Raw genomic sequence first — 19,828 nt, forward strand, 5'->3', positions numbered from 1 at the left:
TCTTGGAGTAGCTATCTTTTTAGTTGTTGGACTAGCTCTGCAGTTACTGACATCTCAAGAAGCCTCAGAAGCAACATAACTTAAAAATAGAGTTCTGGGTTTAGAGTCAAGAAGAACTGGATGCAAATCCCACCTCAGATACTTACTAGCTGTGTGATCATGGAAACGTCATTAAATCTCAAAAGCCTCAGGACCCTCATTGATAAAATTAAGATGGCTTCTTAAGTTTATTCTTACTCTAGCTAGGGGTCTCTGAATTGCACTCCTAGCAAACTGTGTCCACCAACCTAAAACTGCAACCAGAAATTATCTCCTCCAAAGCACAGAGAAGAATCTAGTTTGATGACTGAAAGCAAAAAGGGTAGGACAGAAGAAGGAAGGCATCCTTCCATATTCAAAAGGGAAAAATTAAATACCTTTTTTATATCATTCCTGTTCCAATTTGGCTCACCAGCCTCGACCAAAAAAAAGGTTCATTTTCAATTTTGAAACATGTTTTTCTTAAGAGCAATCTAGTCAAAGTCTCATATCTCTCAACTTTAATATATTTTCTGAGCTTAAGTATTAACTCACCCTAATAAACTGAAACATCTTGTTGCAGATATCGATGAATGTGCTTTGGGTGGCTATAGCTGCCATGCAGGTCAGGACTGTGACAATACCATTGGCTCCTATCGATGTGTAGTCAGGTGTGGAACTGGCTTTCGGAGAACCACTGATGGAATGAGTTGTCAGGGTTTGTATCCTTTTTTCTTGCATGCTACACTGAAAAAGAAACCCACCTGCTTTTTTTTTACCTCACTTCAAAGAATCTATCTCTAAATACCTTGAATGAAATAGGACTGACTCCATTTCTAATTTTAATGTCCTTAGGATTCCATAAATTCTCCCTATACAAGTAAATAAGCTGTATTGATAAGATCTTACCCTGTTATTTAGAGGGGAAGAAGCATACAGCAAAATATAATTAGCATTTAAGCAATGCTTCCTTTACCTAAGTTATTTCCCAGAATTGTAAAAGTTGTTAAAGATGAAATTAAGAATAGGTGAAATTATTTTTAACCACACTAATATAAAGGCACAAACCTTTTTTCCAGTTCATAAAACACTTCCTATGTTGTACAAGGGACAAAAGAAGCAGAAGACTTGGACCCTGGTGCTCCCAGTTTAATCAGGGAGATATAATATCCATCCATGAAACAGCCAGAAAATAATGCAAGACTGAATATAACCAAGTGCTAGCTTGTATGTCAAAGATGATAAATACAATAGAAATTTAGCAAAGTAGAAGCTAAATTTCTTTGATGAGATGGAATTTGGAAACAGTAAAAGACTCATAAATTAGTAGACAGAACTGGAGGGCTTTTGCATAAGGATCAGAAAAGCTACCAATCAGTACAGAGAGAGGGTACAGGTCATGTTGGAGTTAGATAAAGATAAATCAGATAATAAAAGACCTTGAACTACAAACTAATGGATTTGGATGGTTGATCCAATAAACAACAATGAGCCATTATCCTATCTTACTTGGAAAACTTACTTGATGAAAATTAGGTCATAGAAAATTAATCTGTCAAAGATCATCCTGAACAGTGATTGGATGCTAGAGAATGAAAATTGAGAGGATAGAAGGCTATCTAGCAATAATCATGAAATAATGAGTATGATAGTAAGAAAGTAGAGAGGAAAGGATGACTCCAAGACTTATTTAAAAATTTTTCTTCCTTTCTTCCTTTCTTCCTTTCTTCCCTGTAATTATCATTCCAACATGACAGTAACTTTCCATAATCGAACTTTGATTATCCAAGGAATGTAAGATATTTAAAGTAAAGAAGTATAATTAGTATATTTCTATATATTTGTGATATTAGAATGGATTAGAAAGAAGTTTCTCATGCCCATCACTTACAAGATCCCAAAAAATAAGCCTTTATCCAGTCTTCACAATGTTGAGAATACTATGCTAGGCATAAGGGGAGGTTTGAAGTTTGAGTAAGTTATAGTCAGTGTACTCTCACTGAGAAAGAAAATAACACAAGTGGCTATAATATAGTTAGAGAGCTATTATATGATAAAAACATTAGATAGAGCACTGGATTAGATCCATTAGCTAGGGCCCTGGAGTCAGGAAGACCTGAGTTCAAATTCAACCTCAGACACTCAATACTTACTTAGTTGTGTGACCTTGGGCAAGTCACTTAACTCCATTGCCTTATAAAAATCCATTTTAAAAAAAAGCCTTAAATGAGCAATATTTCTTAACTTGAAGTTTAAGAACTTGTTTTTGCAAATAGTTGATAGCTGTATTTCATGCATTTAAAAACAATATTCAAAGAAGAGATCCATTGACTTCACCAAACTGCTTAAAAGAGTCCTTGACACACATAAAACAATGTTAAGACCCCTTGCATTTTTTATGTTAAGACTAAGGATGATCATTACCCGTTCAGAGGGCTCTAGAAATTGTAGCATTTTACAGAAACAAATCATCAAATCTTAGCTCATTTGAGGGAACTAAAGAATAGGTGTGAATGCACCAGATGAAGAGTTGACTCTGTGTGTGTGTGTGTGTGTGTGTGTGTGTGTGTGTGTGTGAGAGAGAGAGAGAGAGAGAGAGAGAGAGAGAGAGAGAAAGAATACACACACACACACACATATATATATATATAATATATATTATACATATATATATATATATCAATAGTACAAAAATAGGAGACTGGGTAATCAGTAATGCCACAGACAGACAGATATAATAGTTTCTATTAGGATAATATTAGATTGTTTTTTGAGGGAGATCTTAGAGATAAATGATTATAAGTACAAATCATTGAAACAGGATGTGAAATACTAAATATTCTGGCTAAATTTGCCTGAGTCACAGCTACTTATTCTTTTTTTTTTAAGGAAATGGGGTTAAGTGACTTGCCTAAGGTATCTGGGGTCAGATTTGAACTCAGGTACTCCTAATTCCAGAGCCAGTGCTCTATCCACTGAACCACCTAGCTGTCCCCCCAGCTACTTCTTATTAATGGTTTGTTCTTCTTTATAGATATTAATGAATGTCAAGAATCTAACTCCTGTCATCAGCGCTGCTTCAATACCATAGGAAGTTTCCACTGTGGCTGTGAACCTGGTTATCAACTTAAAGGAAGAAAATGCATGGGTAGGAAATAGACAATAATTTCAGGTCCATGACTTTTTTGCAACTTTATAATGTAGCCCAAAACAACTTCTTATGCCAGGTTTATATTCAGGACATCTCATATACACAAGCAATAGATAACAATGGATAGAGAGCTGGCTTTGGACTAGGGAAGACTTGGACATACACTAGCTTTGTGACCCTGAGTCAGTCACTTAATATCTAGGTTAGGTATACCATACAACTCTCTAATAATATAAGTTGATGAGCAAATATCAATCTACATTAACTGAGTGAATTTCTTCATCAGCAGTTTCCAATACAAATGAAATCATGGTCTACACACACACACACACACACACACACACACACACACACGTACAAAACTTAATATTCATGTGTTCATGTGGTCATTTCAGAAACATATGACTTTATGATATATTTTCATTATTTTACTTTCTTATTACTCAATTCTGTGATATTTTGAATGGCTTCCTTGAAGATTTGAGGCATCAAGGTATATAAATCTCATATACTATGAAATTAAATGAGGACTAAATTTCATAAAATGTCTTGTGTATGTATTATAGCCTATGTAATATAGATTTATAGGAATAATATTTGGTATTTGTATGTTTCTGTATTTGTTCAAAATACAGTATCTGATTTGATTCTAATTTCAGTTAGTACTCTGGTAGAAATGAGTCTTATGAAAATGACCTTCACTGGTTTAGATGGTGGTGTTGCTTTTTAAAACCTAAGCTGCTTATTCCATAGAGGAAAAAAATTGACATTCTGTGATATTTTGGTTGGCTTCTTTAAAGATTTGCAGCATTGATATATAAATCACATATTATTTAAAATTAAATAAGGACAAGATAAATTCATACTGTTGCTTAAGCCTATGTATTATAGATTTATAGTCTCATATGTTATTTGTATTTACTGTATTTGTTCAAAATAATTTCACATGCATTGATTTCATTGTCTAATTTCACATACATTGTCTGAATGTCTAATCTCAAGTGGTACTCTGGTAGAAATGAGTCTTATGAATAGTGACGTTCACTGGTTTAGATGGTAATGTTGCTCTTGAAAACCTAAGCTGCTTATTCTATAGAAGAAAAAAATGACATTCCCAATTTGAATTATTTTCCTTCTTTTATCAAGATGTGAATGAGTGCAGACAGAATGTATGCAGACCAGATCAACATTGCAAAAATACACGTGGTGGCTATAAATGCATTGATCTTTGTCCAAATGGAATGACCAAAGCTGAAAATGGAACCTGCATTGGTAGGTATATGAGCATTTCCATTGTCAAGATCAGTCTCAAAAGATTGATCATAACCAAGTCAAGTAACCAATTTAGTTTTTAAAACATTTAACAAATTTTATCTCATAGGTTTTGTTTTCTCTTAAATTCACATCTATTAGTAAATGTACTTTCTTTTGTCAGATCTCTACCTTGGTATGTGACAACATGAAGATTTTGAGATTTTGTTAATAAGAGCTAAAAGAAATTAAGATTATTATCAGTTTTTTATGAGTGTAAAAACATGATTCTTTTATATTTTTATTTCCACTCTAGTCAAACAACAAATTCTACATCTATTCCTAGAAGAGAGAAAATGTGCCTTCTTAGGAAGGATTATGTAAAGTTCCATTAAAAAGATGACATTTGACTGAATCCCAAATCATGATCAGGATATTTACAAGTAGAGATAAATAATAAGTATTGAAGGAGGATATTATAAGCAGAGGGAACAATATTAAGAAAAGCAGAAAACTGAGAAAACACAGTGTATATATGAGGAAAAAGCATGTAGTCTATTTCGGCTGGAGTTGAAGGGTATTCTTTGGAGAATAATAAGAAATAAGGCTAAAAATACTTTCAGACCATAATACAGAAAACCTTGAATTTGAATGACAGATTATGAGGAATTTGAATTTAATATGTTAAGTGACGGGGAATCACTAGAGGTTCTGATAGACTAAGCTGATCAAAGTTGTGCTTAGATGAAAATATTCCTACTCCAGTATCTCACTGTAGTAAAGAGGTATTTTGGGTTCTCAAAGGCTATGCCAGCAGAGTTCCAGTGCCAACAAGTTCATCTCAGTCATATAATGTGCTTTTTTTCTATCTATTGGGGAAACAAAAAAATAAAACATTCCCTGCTCTCAAGAGGTATATAAAATAAATACATGGTAATTAAGAAAGGAAAAACACTGGCAGCTGGGGTAGCTAAATGGAAGCTTCTAGATGTTATGGGCTATTAAGGGGTTGCCTGAACTTGTCTTTTTGAATTACCATATTTTCTGGAACACTGGACCCAGAGCATGCAGGAGACCCTAAATGTGTCAAGGACAAAGTCCTTCCTTCCCACCACCCCCTAACTAGCTGATATAATTTGTTGTTTGCTCCCCAAGCTGGATTTCCTGTTTGTCCTAGGGAAGCAAGATGGGCACCAACAGATTGCTGTGTCAGTCTGGCAAGCTGCATATGCAACTGGGGGTCCTTTGCAGATAAGGAAAACCTCCAGCTTCATAGGATGGGAGTCTCCAAGCAAAAAAATGTAACTTTTGACCTAGCCTTTCTCCTTCCTTTTCCCTGCCGTGCCACACCCCTTCCTATTTTCCCCCTCTTCTTTTTGTTGTACTGTCAAATATGCAAACTTCTGTAAGGACTCTGAAGGCTTTGAGCTCCACATGCATGATCATTTCTCTTGTAATAATCCCTTAAGTCTCAGGACATTCTGATTGCTCTTCACAGGCTCTGCCACTAGGAACTTGGGCAAGTCACCTAACCTAACTAGAATTGACTTTCTTCATCTGTAAAATAAGTACATTGGACTAGATGACCTCCTTTTAACACTAAATCTACGATGCTAAGAACTCAAGTAGAGAGCGACTCATTTCTGAATCAACTGTCCCTGTAAATCAAACTACTGATTTGTTAGAACAAAGACTAAGATTAGTTCAAAGTTGGAAGCATAAAAATGAAATGATAGAATGGTCAACTAAAACCCCAACCTGATCTATTTAAACAGGTTATTAGTGCCCCCAAATGGACTACGTAAAAAAAAAAGAAACTATATATTTTATTACCATAGTTTCATACAGAAGTGTAAACACTATATATAAAAATTACAGTAACAAGGAGAGCAAAGGAGCCCAAAAGGTAACTTTTGGCAGCAAACAGTTGGTTTACTTGCCAAGACAGATCTATGGCAGCCAAAGGCAATAGTCATTTAGAAAATAAACTCATAGAAAATATGTGGAAGATTGTGAGCCTCATAAAACAGAGAAAAGCACCGTAGGGTAAAACATTATAAAAAAAAACTTGGCAAGAGATTTGACTAAGCAAAATCTTCCCAAGAGAATTTAAAGATGAAGCTAGAAGGAGCATAACAAACAGATGAAAGATGGAAAAGATTTGCAGACTTTTTATAAATCTTATAAACTGTTTTGCCATCAAAGACGGTAAAACCCCACACTTAAAATTTAGTATTTTAGTTCTGAATATGCTTATAAAGGGAGTAGAAAAAGATAACATGGCAAAAGCAATTAGACTAGACCTAATACACATAAAGAAAATCTTGCTGGAGGAAACATAGTTGTATGGGTATTATGGGATAAATTCAGAAGGTTTACAAAGTTGAGAATGATACCAAAAGCATGGGAAAAAACCTCAAACCTCATTAATATTCCCCCAAATGACCTAGAGAACATCAATAATTAATATCAAAAATAACAATTAAATGGAGAGCCCACAGACCAATAATGAACAATGAATTGAGTCTAGAACTGAACCCAGGAGTAAATCAGGCTGGAATGCCTTTGGGAAAATTGTAGAGTTTATTTAATAATAATAAACTTCAATTTGAAACAAAGACTCATGTTTTTAATGCCAATGGAACACTAGAATATTCAAAGTAATTTCCTATCAATATAAAGAGTTTATAAAAATAATCCATATACATTAAGTGCATCTTCAGGGCATTCTATGGGAATAGACAATATTCAGTTTTACAAGCATCTGTCCACAACTTTATAATTATACAATTGACTAAAAGAAGTTCTGAATATAAGATCATATTTTCCTTACTATATGATGATTATCAAAAATTATTTTTTTAATCAGTAAAACAAAATTCTGCCTTATACCATCTTATCCAATAAGGTATTTCCAATGCACATATGAAAACTATGCAAGATTTCATAAAAGAGGTCACATCAGCAATCTTATTTAGGAACCTTTTGATCATTATTACCAGGGGAGGCTCAAGCATAAAACAGGAAGAACTATGATTACCAAAGGAATTCAACATTATTATAGAGGAGATCATACAAAGTCCATGTTGAAAATAATGAGGTCATCTAGATGCAATTGTAGATGACACCATGATGTCCAGACACTCCAGCTGCTATCGTTTTCCCTTCCCCAATTACCATGTATTGAATTTATGTATGTCAGTGTCTCCCCTAAGAGAGATAAGCTTCTTGAGGGCAGGGAATGTGTTATTGTCTGTTTTCCCAATGCCTAATACAGTGCCAAGTACATCATAGATCCTTAATAAATGCCTCTTGACTGACTGATCAATCTAAGTCCTGAACCCTGAAGAGTACCTTGGATGAAGTCCAGAACTACTCAAGATATCAACCTAGCAATCATGCTATTTTACCTTCTATTGGGAGGTGATGGATGCATGGTGCAAAAAGAGATGGATATGAGTTAGCTATGGTCAAAGCAGGAATTTTTTTTTTTGCTTAATCATGTGAATTTGTTATGAGTTTTGTTTTTCTTTTTTTAAAAAAAGGGGGGAGTGGAAAGGAGATAAAAGTTTTTAATGGAAAAAAAATTTCATTTAAAATAAATGGATAAAAATACCAATTAAATGGGGAGCCCACAGACCAAAAATGAACAATGAATTGAGTCTGGAATGGAACCCAGGAGTAAATCAGACTGGATTACCTTTGGAAAATTGTAGAGTTCATTTAATTACATCAAACTTCAATTTGAGGAGCGGCTAGGTGGCACAGTGGATAAAGCACCGGCCCTGGAGTCAGGAAGTACCTGGGTTCAAATCTGGTCTTAGACACTTAGTCTAGTCAGACACCTAGCTGTGTGGTCTTAGGCAAGCCACTTAACCCTATTGCCTAGCAAAAACAAAAACAAAAAAAAACCCTTCAATTTGAAACACAGACATGTTTTTAATGTCAATATGCTAAATCATGATACACTTGAATATTCAAAGTAATTCACTTAGAAGGCTGTTGAAAGGTGCAATAGTGCATGAAAGTAGGTTTAAACACATCATTTCCATATTGCATTAAATGGAACTATAGGGTCCATTCATTTATAGAAGGAAACCATAGCACAGAGAGATCAACTGACTTGTTCAGTTAGGTACCAAGTAAGTATCTGGGATAGGATTTGAGCCCAGGTCTTCCTGACTCCAGGTCCAGCATTTTAACCATTTATTCTACTCTTTCCTTCACATAAGGAACTATAAAGAAGAAACAAAGTAAGAGATGTAATCAAAGATGTATATGATTTTTAAAAAAGAAAACTTGTTCTGTGATGAGTAAGAGAGCCAAACAACCTATGTGCTCCTCTTAAAGTCAAGAGAAAGTAAAGAATGGACTTCCATATGCAAAATTCATGTAAAAACAGAGTCAAATCACAAAAAATGAGAAGAATTGGGCAGGGTTGTGAACTCTTTTCACTGGAGAAAGCATTTGCATCAATGAAAACTGACTCATTTTTAGTTCCTATTTAAACATATGACTGATTAGAGGAAGAGATTGAAGACAAAGCAGTAAGGAGGCTGAAATAGCTCAGGTGAAAAATAATTAGGGGTATTGAACTAAAACAATATCAAAAATACATTAAGAAAGAAAAATGGATATGTCTTTAACTAATCAAAATCTAAGTTGTTGGATTTTTTTGAACGAATGCCTGGAAGACTTGTAATGCTATTAACAGGAGAAGGGAAGGCAGATGTAACAAACAGGTTTGGACATGAAGAAGAGTTAAGTTTTGAAGATACTGAGTTTGAGATTCCAGTGGGAAATTAATTGTCACTGTTCAGTAGAGAGTTAGAATTCTAGAATAAAAGATTGGAAATATTTGAAGCTGTGGAAAGTGAGAGAAGACCAAAGAAAAGAGTTAAAAGAGAGAAAGCCAAGAAAAACATCTTGGGGAATGTTACTTTTAAAGCATATGAATAAGAAGAGGTGGATCACTCAAGACAGTGACTCAAGAGAGAAAAATAAAAGATGAAGAGACAAGTTTTGCTTTTGTATTATTAAAAACCCTAAAACAAGGTCTCTGGCACCTTGGGTAGATCCCAGAATTATAGATCTAAAACTTGAAGAACTATCTAAAACAGCCCCGTCATTTTACTAAGCAGGAAATTGAGTCATAAAGGCAGTCTTAGAATTAGAATTTGAACCCAGATCCCCTGAATCCAAAGCTGTATTCTTTCTATTGTTCCACACTGCACTTTATGAAGAATTCATAGGACATGAGCAAGGAACAAACAGTAGATGGAGTACCAATGTAGATCTATCAAAATAAAGAAAAGAGGAACCAGTATAGAAAAAGAGTAGACATAGAAGGAGTAATCAAAGAAATAGGAGGAGATCCAGAATATCAAGGAATGAGTTTCATTAAAGTGGAGAAACTGAACAATCAAATTATCTGATCCTTTTTTTGTAACCAGTAAGAAGCTAGTCTCTCTACCATCTTTAGAAATTATAGTAAGATTATATGTTTTGAGATAGAAAATTAGCACTTTGGATTTTAAGGGGGGAAATGTCATCACTTCTTGTTAACTCTATATCTATAGATATTGACGAATGCAAAGATGGCACTCATCAATGCAGATATAACCAGATCTGTGAAAATACAAGAGGAAGCTATCGTTGCGTGTGTCCACGAGGTTATCGGTCTCAAGGAGTTGGAAGACCCTGTATGGGTGAGTTAACAGGAAATCTTATTAAATAATAAAATTACTATTAAAACACATTCATGGTGCAGACTACCACTTATTGTTATCTACACAAAAGTTCTCATAGAGATACTATCCATTTTGAAGTTGATAAACCATCCAGATTGCTTCTATTATAAAATTGTGCATGATTATTCAGAAAATTAAAAGACTTCAAATAGATGAATGCAAAATTCATTAGTAGTTATTTCTTAATTTTTTTAGCATAATAAAGATTAAGTTAATTTAAAGACAACCATGATACAACTTGGATCAGTTCTTCACCTACTTTATATCAACACTCCAATGTTATAATAACAGTAATTACTATTTTTAAAGAAACTTTAAAAATAATTATTTTAAAAAACATATAAGTAATTCATGTTTGTGTTTAGATAAGCATAAAACTACCAAAGGACAAATTCTAAGTAAATATGCTAATTAAAAAGTTACTAGAGATAGCATTTGGCATTGAGTGCTCATAATGTAAGAACTAATTTTTAAATTATCCAAAATAGGTTTATGTAGCCCACCATAAAGTAAATGCTATATTTCTGTAAATAGCCAAAATCAAGAAAATTCTATCTTCATTCTATTATCACAACAGAACAGAATCTTTTTTCAGATTAATAGTTGTTGTTCAGTTATTTTAGTTGTGTCTAATTCTCTGTGACCCCATTTGGAGTTTTCTAGGCTGAGATACTATACTGTTTTGCCATTACTTTCCCCAGTTCATTTTACAGATGAGGAACTGAGACAAACAGGGTCTCACAACTAAGTGTCTGAGGCCACATCTGAACTCAAGATGAGTCTTCCCGCCATCTAACGGCCCACAAAATAGTTTTTTCCTACTATATAAGCCCATACATATAACTCAAAAGTTGTGATATAGTTAGTATTACATCCTTATCTGACATTTTATCTCTTTCTGTTTACATAACAAATATTTGAGGATCTGCAATAGTTTATTCTTCTAATTTCTCTAATATCAGGGATTACAAATTGGCCTCTGAGAAAACAAATTTATAATGCATATTATGTCTATTAATGTATGTTTATATATGCATATAAACATAATTTGTATAAATGGACCAAAATCATTTATTATAAGAATTTCTAAACAATATCCTATAACAATAGTTTTAAATCTGTATCAAGATAAAATTCTTCCAGATATTGGTAGAGTATTCAGACCTAAGACTGATAAAGATTTTAAAGAATTATCATAAATATATATATGCATAAAATTATAATCTAGACTACAATTTCTACTCATCTTGCCTCTTAAAGAATGTTAAAAGAAAGAAAATTATATATAGGAATTTTGGGGGAGGGGTATTTAAGTAGGTCCTTTGTTAGGACAAGATTGGATAGAAAAACTTGAGGAAAAGGGAAGAAAACCCTCTGACATGATTTGTGGTACTTGACTTTTGATGTGTTCCTGGCTTTGGCAAGTGACATCATGTCTTCAGTTTCTTCCACAGTCTGATGCTTTGTTTCTGTGTTGTGTTTTTTTTCTTCTTTTTTATGGCTTATGTCACATGAGCAGACATTAATGAGTGTGAACAGGTGCCTAATCCTTGTGCACACCAGTGCACCAACATTCCTGGCAGCTTCAAGTGTATCTGTCCACCTGGACAACATTTATTAGGTGACGGGAAATCTTGCGCTGGATTGGAGAGGCTGCCAAATTATGGTGCCCGTTCCAGTAGCTATAATTTGGCACAGTTCTCCCCTCTGAGAGACAACAATCAACCTCAACAGCATTACAGACAGTACTCAAATCGCTACAGCTCCTACTCAGAGTATAGAAACAGCAGAACTTCTATCTCCAGGACTAAAAGGAATATTAGAAAAACTTGCCCTGAAGGCTGTGAGGCAAGAAATCACAAATGTATAGGTAAATGTCAGCCATATCACATTGCCTTTTGTGGATTCACTTATTAGACAGAGGTTACAAATAAGTATATTGATAACAAATTGATTAATTTTGGTGCACTTGGCCACATATGACCTCAAATTACTGCTTTCACTTCAGAAGCTACAGAAACACTATGGCAGCTAAAGCAGTCAAATTTAATTTAAAGAAATTCTTTATTTACATTCATATAGCCTAATAATTCATTGCATTTTGTTCACATTTCCTCTTTGTCTCCTCTCTTTAAAAAAATGTTACTAGAAATAATTTTGAAGTAGTGAAATTAAGCTCTGCAGCATCTACTATAAAGTTGTGTTAAAAGTGCATATGCAAAAAAAATTACACATACAGTGTCATAAACCCTAACACCCTTAGGTAGTAACTATCTCAGAGAGATGCCAAAGCACTGATTCAAAAGTCAAACACTAAAGTTCTTAACAAAATGTTCAAGTTACATGCCTTAAAAGTAACTGGTTGACTTCTTTTTACTAGTGATCTGTAGGACATTATTAGATAATATGAGGGAGGGTTCAAAATAAGGTTGTCTCCATCATGCTTAAATAGATCCTTTGAATATACTTCACAAAATTCACAGGTCTGTCATTTCATGTTTTCAAAAGTTCACTGAATTCCAAGTCAAAGTTTATGTTCTTGTTTTGATCATATCACCATTTGCTTTAAATATACTTTACAGGGGATGAGAGAAAGAAGAAAGTGGAAAATATATTTTTAATTATTGGTCATTCCATAAACACTATACTAAAAACAAATTGTAAACTAAAGTGATTTGTGATCTGTGAAAATCAAAGTTATGGTCAAATACAAAGATTTCTACTATACTCTAATTGTTCTAGTTCTTTCCTTAGTATTTAACAATTTTGGTTAATTTCGCCTCCTAAATCTCTTCTCTGGATTCTGTTTTCATGATCTTTGTAATATTGAATTTGTATCCAGTAACTCCACTGGCTTTTTTCTTTGTATTGTTCCAGAGACTATCTCATTTTTCTTAAATCTCTAAATATGCCATCTGATAGTATATTGAAGACAGATCCTATCTCTTCCCTCATGCCTTCTTCTCCTGAGACCTTGCCATCATTGCCTTATTATTATTATGCTCATTCCTCAAATCCCATAGTGATCCATAACTCTCCTCAATTCTTTTTATAAATACAATTAACTGCTTCTTCATTATTTCAAATGCAAGACTACTGTAAACAGCTTCAACTTTGTATGTCAGTCACTTGCCTCTAATTCAAGTGATTTTGTATACTACTGCCAAGATCAACTTACTTCCCTGCCATTTTCATTATAATAGTCTTTTACCCACAACCTTTTGGTGCTTTTTAGTAGCTTATCAACATCTTGCTGTTTACATCAAAATTTTCCACAAGTTAGTAATCTTATATTCCTACTCATTTCTTGTTATATCCCAACTGGTATCCTCTAACATATTTCCCTTGTCTTTCCCCTCAAATCTTTGCCTACTATTTATCAAATGCATTGAATAGCCTTCCTACTTATACCTGAAAACTACCTAACTCTCTTTTTTTTTAATTCATCTTAAAAGGATATATCACTCCAAGGAACTTCATAGTTTTAGTTTTTTGTTTTGCACTTTCTAATCCTTTCAAGTACATCTAAGCACAGAAAACTACTTACACAATATGAACAATATAGCATAATGAAGGATCAAACTTAAGAGATACAGACTATTCCTTAACAGATGACTGAGTTAGATGATTACTGGACATTGTCCATGAAAAGTTTTGGAATACTAATCAAAATGTCAATTATTTTACAAAATTAAGCATTTTTTAAAAAAAGAGTTACACTAAAGATTACAACTTTATAATAACAGCAAGAAAAGTACAATAAACTCAAATGTATTTTTACTCATTAGAAAGAATGAGTTTGCAAAGCATTTAAATGAGATTTTAGTTAAGGATCAAAGTAATATCACAATATCATGTCAGAAGTATGCCAAAATTAAGGTTTTTTACAGCAAATTCATTCCATTTTAACATCAAGGATGTCTATAGAATTACTTCTGCAGACAATTCTCCCTTTATAGAAATTACATTTGAAATATACTACAATTTCAATCCATCCTATTGTTCTTTTTTTTAAATTTTGGCTTATGATAGATTATGAAGGAATGAAACAAAAATTAGTTTCCAAAAGGAAAATGGCCAATTCTATGTCAGTTATTTTAATTTAATGAATGTAGAGGTGTTTGATGAATATTAGTAATTAACTTTTTGAAGTCCTTGCAGATTATATTTGAAGCAAACTGACAATTCTCAGCTATGCACTTTATGGATCATCCACAGCAATTTTTTTTCCCTCTATTCAATGCCTTGATAGTTCCAATCCTATGATCTATTCATTTCTTAGTCTCATCCTCATTCTGCCATTAAGTGGTATGTGCTCAGAAAAGGGGACTATTCTTTGGAGTCAGTTAATAAAGTAACTATGTGTGAGGTTAAATGAGAATTTAATTAGCAAGACAAACCTGAAACCAAAAAATTATATTATACACTTTGAAACCTAAAGCATTGTTTAAAATTAAAATGGCTTGAAAAGTAACAAAATTGATTGACACATTTTTTCTTGAAAATGAGTTTGTTTTTAGGATATAAAGTTCAGGGAATGGCATAATCAAATAAAAATCCATTTTTTTTTTGTTTCGTTGAGGAAATTATGTATGTGTGAATGTCTATACCCCATTTGCCAGGCACTGGGGATAAAACTATTAAAAATGAAATAATCCCTACTTATAATAAGTATATAATCTAAAAGAGAAGGTAACACATATATAAAAACTTATACAACATAGATATCAAATTAATAAATTAAAATATATACAAATTGTTAAATAAACAAAAAATTATTTGAGAGGGAGAGAATTAAGCAGGTAGGACTATCATGTAGAATATTCATGCAAAAATATGGTGTCCAAGATGCATTCTAAAGAAAGAGAGGGACTCATGTGGGGAGAAGGGAGGAAATAAATTATTCCAGGCATCTGAGACGACCCTTACAAAGGTTCAAAGAGAGGAGGTGTATGTGAGGAACAAAGAGAAGACAAGGCCACCTGACTGAATCAGAGTAGGAGAGGGGGAATAATATCCAATGAGACTGGAAAGTTAGAGTGGAAATGAATTTTATAGTATTTTAACAACTGAAGAGGAATTTGTATTTTATTTTAGAAACAAAAGGAAGGGGCGGTTAGGTGGCGTAGTGGATAAAACACCGGCCTTGGAGTCAGAAGTACCTGGGTTCAAATCCGGTCTCAGACACTTAATAATTACCTAGCTGTGTGGCCTTGGGCAAGCCACTTAACCCCATTTGCCTTGCAAAAACCTAAAAAAAAAATAAAAATAAAAAGGAAGCCACTAGAGTTGGTTGAGTAGAGGAGTTAAGGAAAATAACTTTTGGCAGCAGAGTATATTAGTTGGATTGGAATAGTGAATGACATTCACATGCACACATCTATGAATTATAAACTTCAGCACATATGTGTATTAACAGCCAAAAATTCAAACTATAATTATGACTATTACCCAATTAATTTAAGCAGAAACCGAATTTTCTGAAAAATGTGAAGAATTTAGCACTTCATGGTTCTGGTTAAATATATGTATGTATGTATGTGTATATATATATATATATATATATATACATATATATATATATATATATTTAAATCTGTTTATTTTACCTGAAGATTATTCAGTGTTGACCTGTAGCCATTATATGTACAAAAAAAAAAAGAGGTTTACGCAGTATATAGCTTAGTCTATTGTGATTTAATATTTTTTTAAAAGATTATAGGAGGAAAAGTATCAACATTTTGATATAGGTTGCAGAAATATTCATGGAAACATTTGGGATTTTTTGCGTACTGATTTTTAACAGTTTAATTTGTCAGATGTTCTGTTTGTATTACAGGGTTATACACTGTCTTTTTTTTCCTGAATAGATATTGATGAATGTGAAAATAGAGATTCCTGTCAACATGAGTGTAAAAACACTTTTGGAAGCTATAAATGTATCTGTCCACCTGGTTATCAACTTATGCCAAATGGCAAGACATGTCAAGGTAAGAACATTTCTTCACAGTGATTTAAAAACTAAGAAGCATGTTTTGCTTTTCAAATAATTCATCATTTATCTGCCCATTCCTCTTTTCCATTGGTTGAGTTCTCCAGTTCTTTCATTTAACTTGCCAGGCTTGATATAAAGACAAACTTCCTAACATCCACAACTTTCCATATATTGAATGGGCTGCCTAATGAAATGATGTTCTCTTAGAGAAGGTGAATTAAACTCTTGCTAAGAAAGTTGTAACTGGGTTTCTTGGTCAAGTGCAAATTGGACCAGATGACCTTCCAAACGAAACCCGAACAAGTCCCTAAAGTAAGCTGCCATTTATGTAGCCCTCTAAGTTTTCCAAAATGTTTTACTAACATTATCTCAACTGAATTTCACAACAGTTCTATGAGATACTCCAGATATGACTATCCTCATTTTTATACTTCATAGAGGAAACTGAATCTTAGAATAAATTTCATGCCAAATGTCATACATTTAGTAAGTAGCCAAGGTAAGAGCTGAACCCAGATTTCCCTTCACTTCAAGTGTAGGATTTTTTTTCTCTCATTCCACACTGCTTCTCTAAGTTTCAAAAGAGTTACTTTAGGAGCTCATTATTCTGTGACCAAATGGTGTCAATTTATTACTTATAAATGTCCAACACTTCTAAGTCCAATAAACAAATCACTTAGAAAGAATACAACTTTTTGAATCTTCCTTTCATGCTTCCTTAAATGTTCTTTCTAGAAGGGATTCTCTAGGAAAATTTAGATTCTTTCATCAGAATTGAGATCAAAGAAGTAAAACCATGATAGGTTGTTATTTGACTTCAACTTCAGAATTCTGCTCTCATATACCTTCTTTCTTCTCATCACCACCACAGGAATATACAAATTCCCCACTGTTCAGTTGGAAAATAAGAAAAAGTTGAAAAATGAACCTGAACGATGAAAATTCCTATCCCATAAAATCAAGTATTTTTAAAATATCTTTAATTTCATCTGAATGTGTACTCCCCCAAGAAATTCAATGCAGAATGCATCCCTCCCACATCTCAACATATATTTTTCCTGATTTGCTAAGAAAAGAAATTCTCTACTTCTACTGGCATAACCTTCAAGAACCCAAAAATCATTTCTGGTGTACAGCAACAGTATAGGACTTTATTCATTCGACAGATATTAAATATTCCCTATATGTAGGTTGCCATTTAAGACACTAAAATAATAATACTTTTGCCTGATGACTTTATACTTCAAGAGCCATAGCTTCATTAGTTCTTCAAAATATTGTGAAATATAAGTGGAATAAGCATTATTATATCAATTATATAGAATGGAAATTGAAGTTCAGTGAACTGAAAGAATTTTAGAGTTGTAATGGACATCTTTGGTCATAAAATACAAGGTCATACAGCAATGAATGGCATAGGTAGAGGGCTCTGGACTCCTGACTACCACCTCTTCCATTGCCCTTTCAACTATCCTACACTGTAAGAAGTGGGATTGTTGGAACTTATAGTAACAAGTGCCACAGAGATATTGAGGGGGTTGTGGCACTGTCTATGTCCTAAGTCCTCATTCTGCAACACCTTCCCTAAACTTAAATATAACAGAGTTGGCAGAACAATCAGAACTTTGAAGGTACAATTCCTTCAAGCTATCTACATGATCATTACCTTGGTTTCTTAGCCTTTTCTTGATTCCTATACCAAGCACCCTGATCAATACTGAAATATCTAGAGGGACCAAATTGCAATAGGAAACAATTTGTTGAAGCTTAAATTCTGTTGAGTCCATGAGAAATAATGTTTTTTCCCTCTATTTCATATATATATATATATATATATATATATATATATATGTATATATAGATATATGCCTATTTGCCTTTTCACTTATTCTTGTCAGTTTCATTCACTTCAAACTGTGTTTCATATCTCAATTATACTTTGAAGAATGGAAAATCATGTATTAAAATTAAAACCAGGTGTAAAGTAAAATGTTTGCAATTTAAATGGGTTTCATGTTATTGTGGTTTTATAAAGACATGAGAGAAAACAATTATGCCACTAAAGTTAACTATAAAAAATGACTTGGAATATTTTTATATCTCTTAAAAATGACTAGGATGTTTATGAGAAACAAAAGACTGCCATTGATTCACCCAGGACTTTCTTATTTTGGGAGATTAGAATATAAACTAAACTGAGAAAAAGCAAATCATAATGGAGTTGATATTGCATGAGGACAGATGATAGATTCAAATAATAGAAATCTATGAGATGAGAGCACAACCTTGAATTTTCTTCGGAAATCTCACTAACCAATTCTAGCAATTCTGAATTTATATAGTCTATTAACATTGAATTAAAGCACCAGACTAATCTGTCCATATATACAGAAATGATCTGTGATTTTATTAATATTTGGATTATAATGTTCTGCTTTATTGAAGATTCAAATGTGTCAATTATCTTTTTTCCTAAAATCTTTTTTAAAAAGTGAATCACTTACCCTCAGTTCAAACATAATACTCTATTCTCTATACTACACATAATTGCCATACTACAACAACACTAGTCTGCCTGACAATATCATCAGACTCAAAAAAAAATCTTAAATAGCTTCCTTTTATCTATAATATAAAATATAGAATGCTCAGCTTGGAATTTAAAGCTTTCTACAATCTGTCATCTCCCTTTCCAGTTTTAATTCAATTATTCCCCTTCCCCTATTTTCCATTATAGTCTTGGCCTAATAGCTATTTCCTTTACATGACTTTCCATCTCCCACCTCCATCTTTGTACAAGTTTTTCTCCAATCTTGGACTGCATTCTTTTTTCACCTCTTTTTTGTAGAATTTCTGGCTTCATTAAAACAACAACCCAGATGATACTATAACATCTCTCCTAGTCCCTCCATTATTAACAGTCCCCTCTTGAAATAAGTTTGCTTCATCTTTAATAGACTCTATATTTATTTAATGGCATACATATTTTATTTCATTTGTTCCTCACAACAACCCTGGGAGGTAGGTGCTAGTTTTAATACTCATTTTAAAGAGGAGGAAAGCAAGGGGAAACAGAGGCTAAGTGACTTGCTTAGAGTCACACAGCTAATAAACTCTTAATGATTTCAACCCCAGCACTCTATCCACTAAAGAAACACAAAAATGCAATAGTCAATAGCTTCCAGGATTTTGTTTGTTGATTAATGGGCATTCTAAAAGGGATTGTGGCATGCAGCAAGTAATTTTCTAGGCTTCTTAGTAACTAGCTCTATTATTAAAGCCTTTACAATGCTAATGAACTGACCACTTGAGGTATTATTATTTACACTATCACTTACCAATCAACAAAGTTATTAAGTGCTTTTTTTGGCTTCCAGGCATTATGCCAACTGCTGGAGATATAAAGAAAAAATAAAAGTAGTCCTTGACTTCAAGGAACTTACTTTCTAATATGGAAGGTATGGGTAAGAATTTGGTGGATAAAAGTAAACCTTAGGGGAAAGAAACAGGGAAAGGTCTCCAGCAGTCTCTACTTAGTGTCTGGAATAACAAACTCACTTATAATATTTAATTAAAGAAACCAGACATTACCATATTGGCAACTTGAAAAAGCACACTACTCTTTCCATTAACTGATTTGGTTGTAGTAATGTTAGTTGTTTT

At 33.2% G+C, this 19,828-nt stretch overlaps 1 protein-coding gene across 3 annotated transcripts in view; it reads left to right on the forward strand.

Moving 5' to 3' along the window:
• HMCN1 (hemicentin 1) overlaps nucleotides 1-19,828 on the forward strand; it is an 814,916-nt gene that overhangs the window by 783,807 nt on the left and 11,281 nt on the right. For 2 of the 3 annotated variants that reach the window (XM_074222240.1, XM_074222238.1), the window contains exons 100-105: nucleotides 602-736; nucleotides 3,053-3,166; nucleotides 4,316-4,441; nucleotides 10,000-10,128; nucleotides 11,690-12,040; nucleotides 16,041-16,160. In XM_074222240.1, coding sequence (XP_074078341.1) covers nucleotides 602-736; nucleotides 3,053-3,166; nucleotides 4,316-4,441; nucleotides 10,000-10,128; nucleotides 11,690-12,040; nucleotides 16,041-16,160 — 975 coding nt within the window. The remainder of the gene's footprint in view (nucleotides 1-601; nucleotides 737-3,052; nucleotides 3,167-4,315; nucleotides 4,442-9,999; nucleotides 10,129-11,689; nucleotides 12,041-16,040; nucleotides 16,161-19,828) is intronic. The other variant, XM_074222239.1, reaches the window with a different exon arrangement.

The sequence above is a fragment of the Macrotis lagotis genome, chromosome 2, assembly GCF_037893015.1.
Source record: "Macrotis lagotis isolate mMagLag1 chromosome 2, bilby.v1.9.chrom.fasta, whole genome shotgun sequence".
Classification (NCBI taxonomy): domain Eukaryota; kingdom Metazoa; phylum Chordata; class Mammalia; order Peramelemorphia; family Peramelidae; genus Macrotis; species Macrotis lagotis.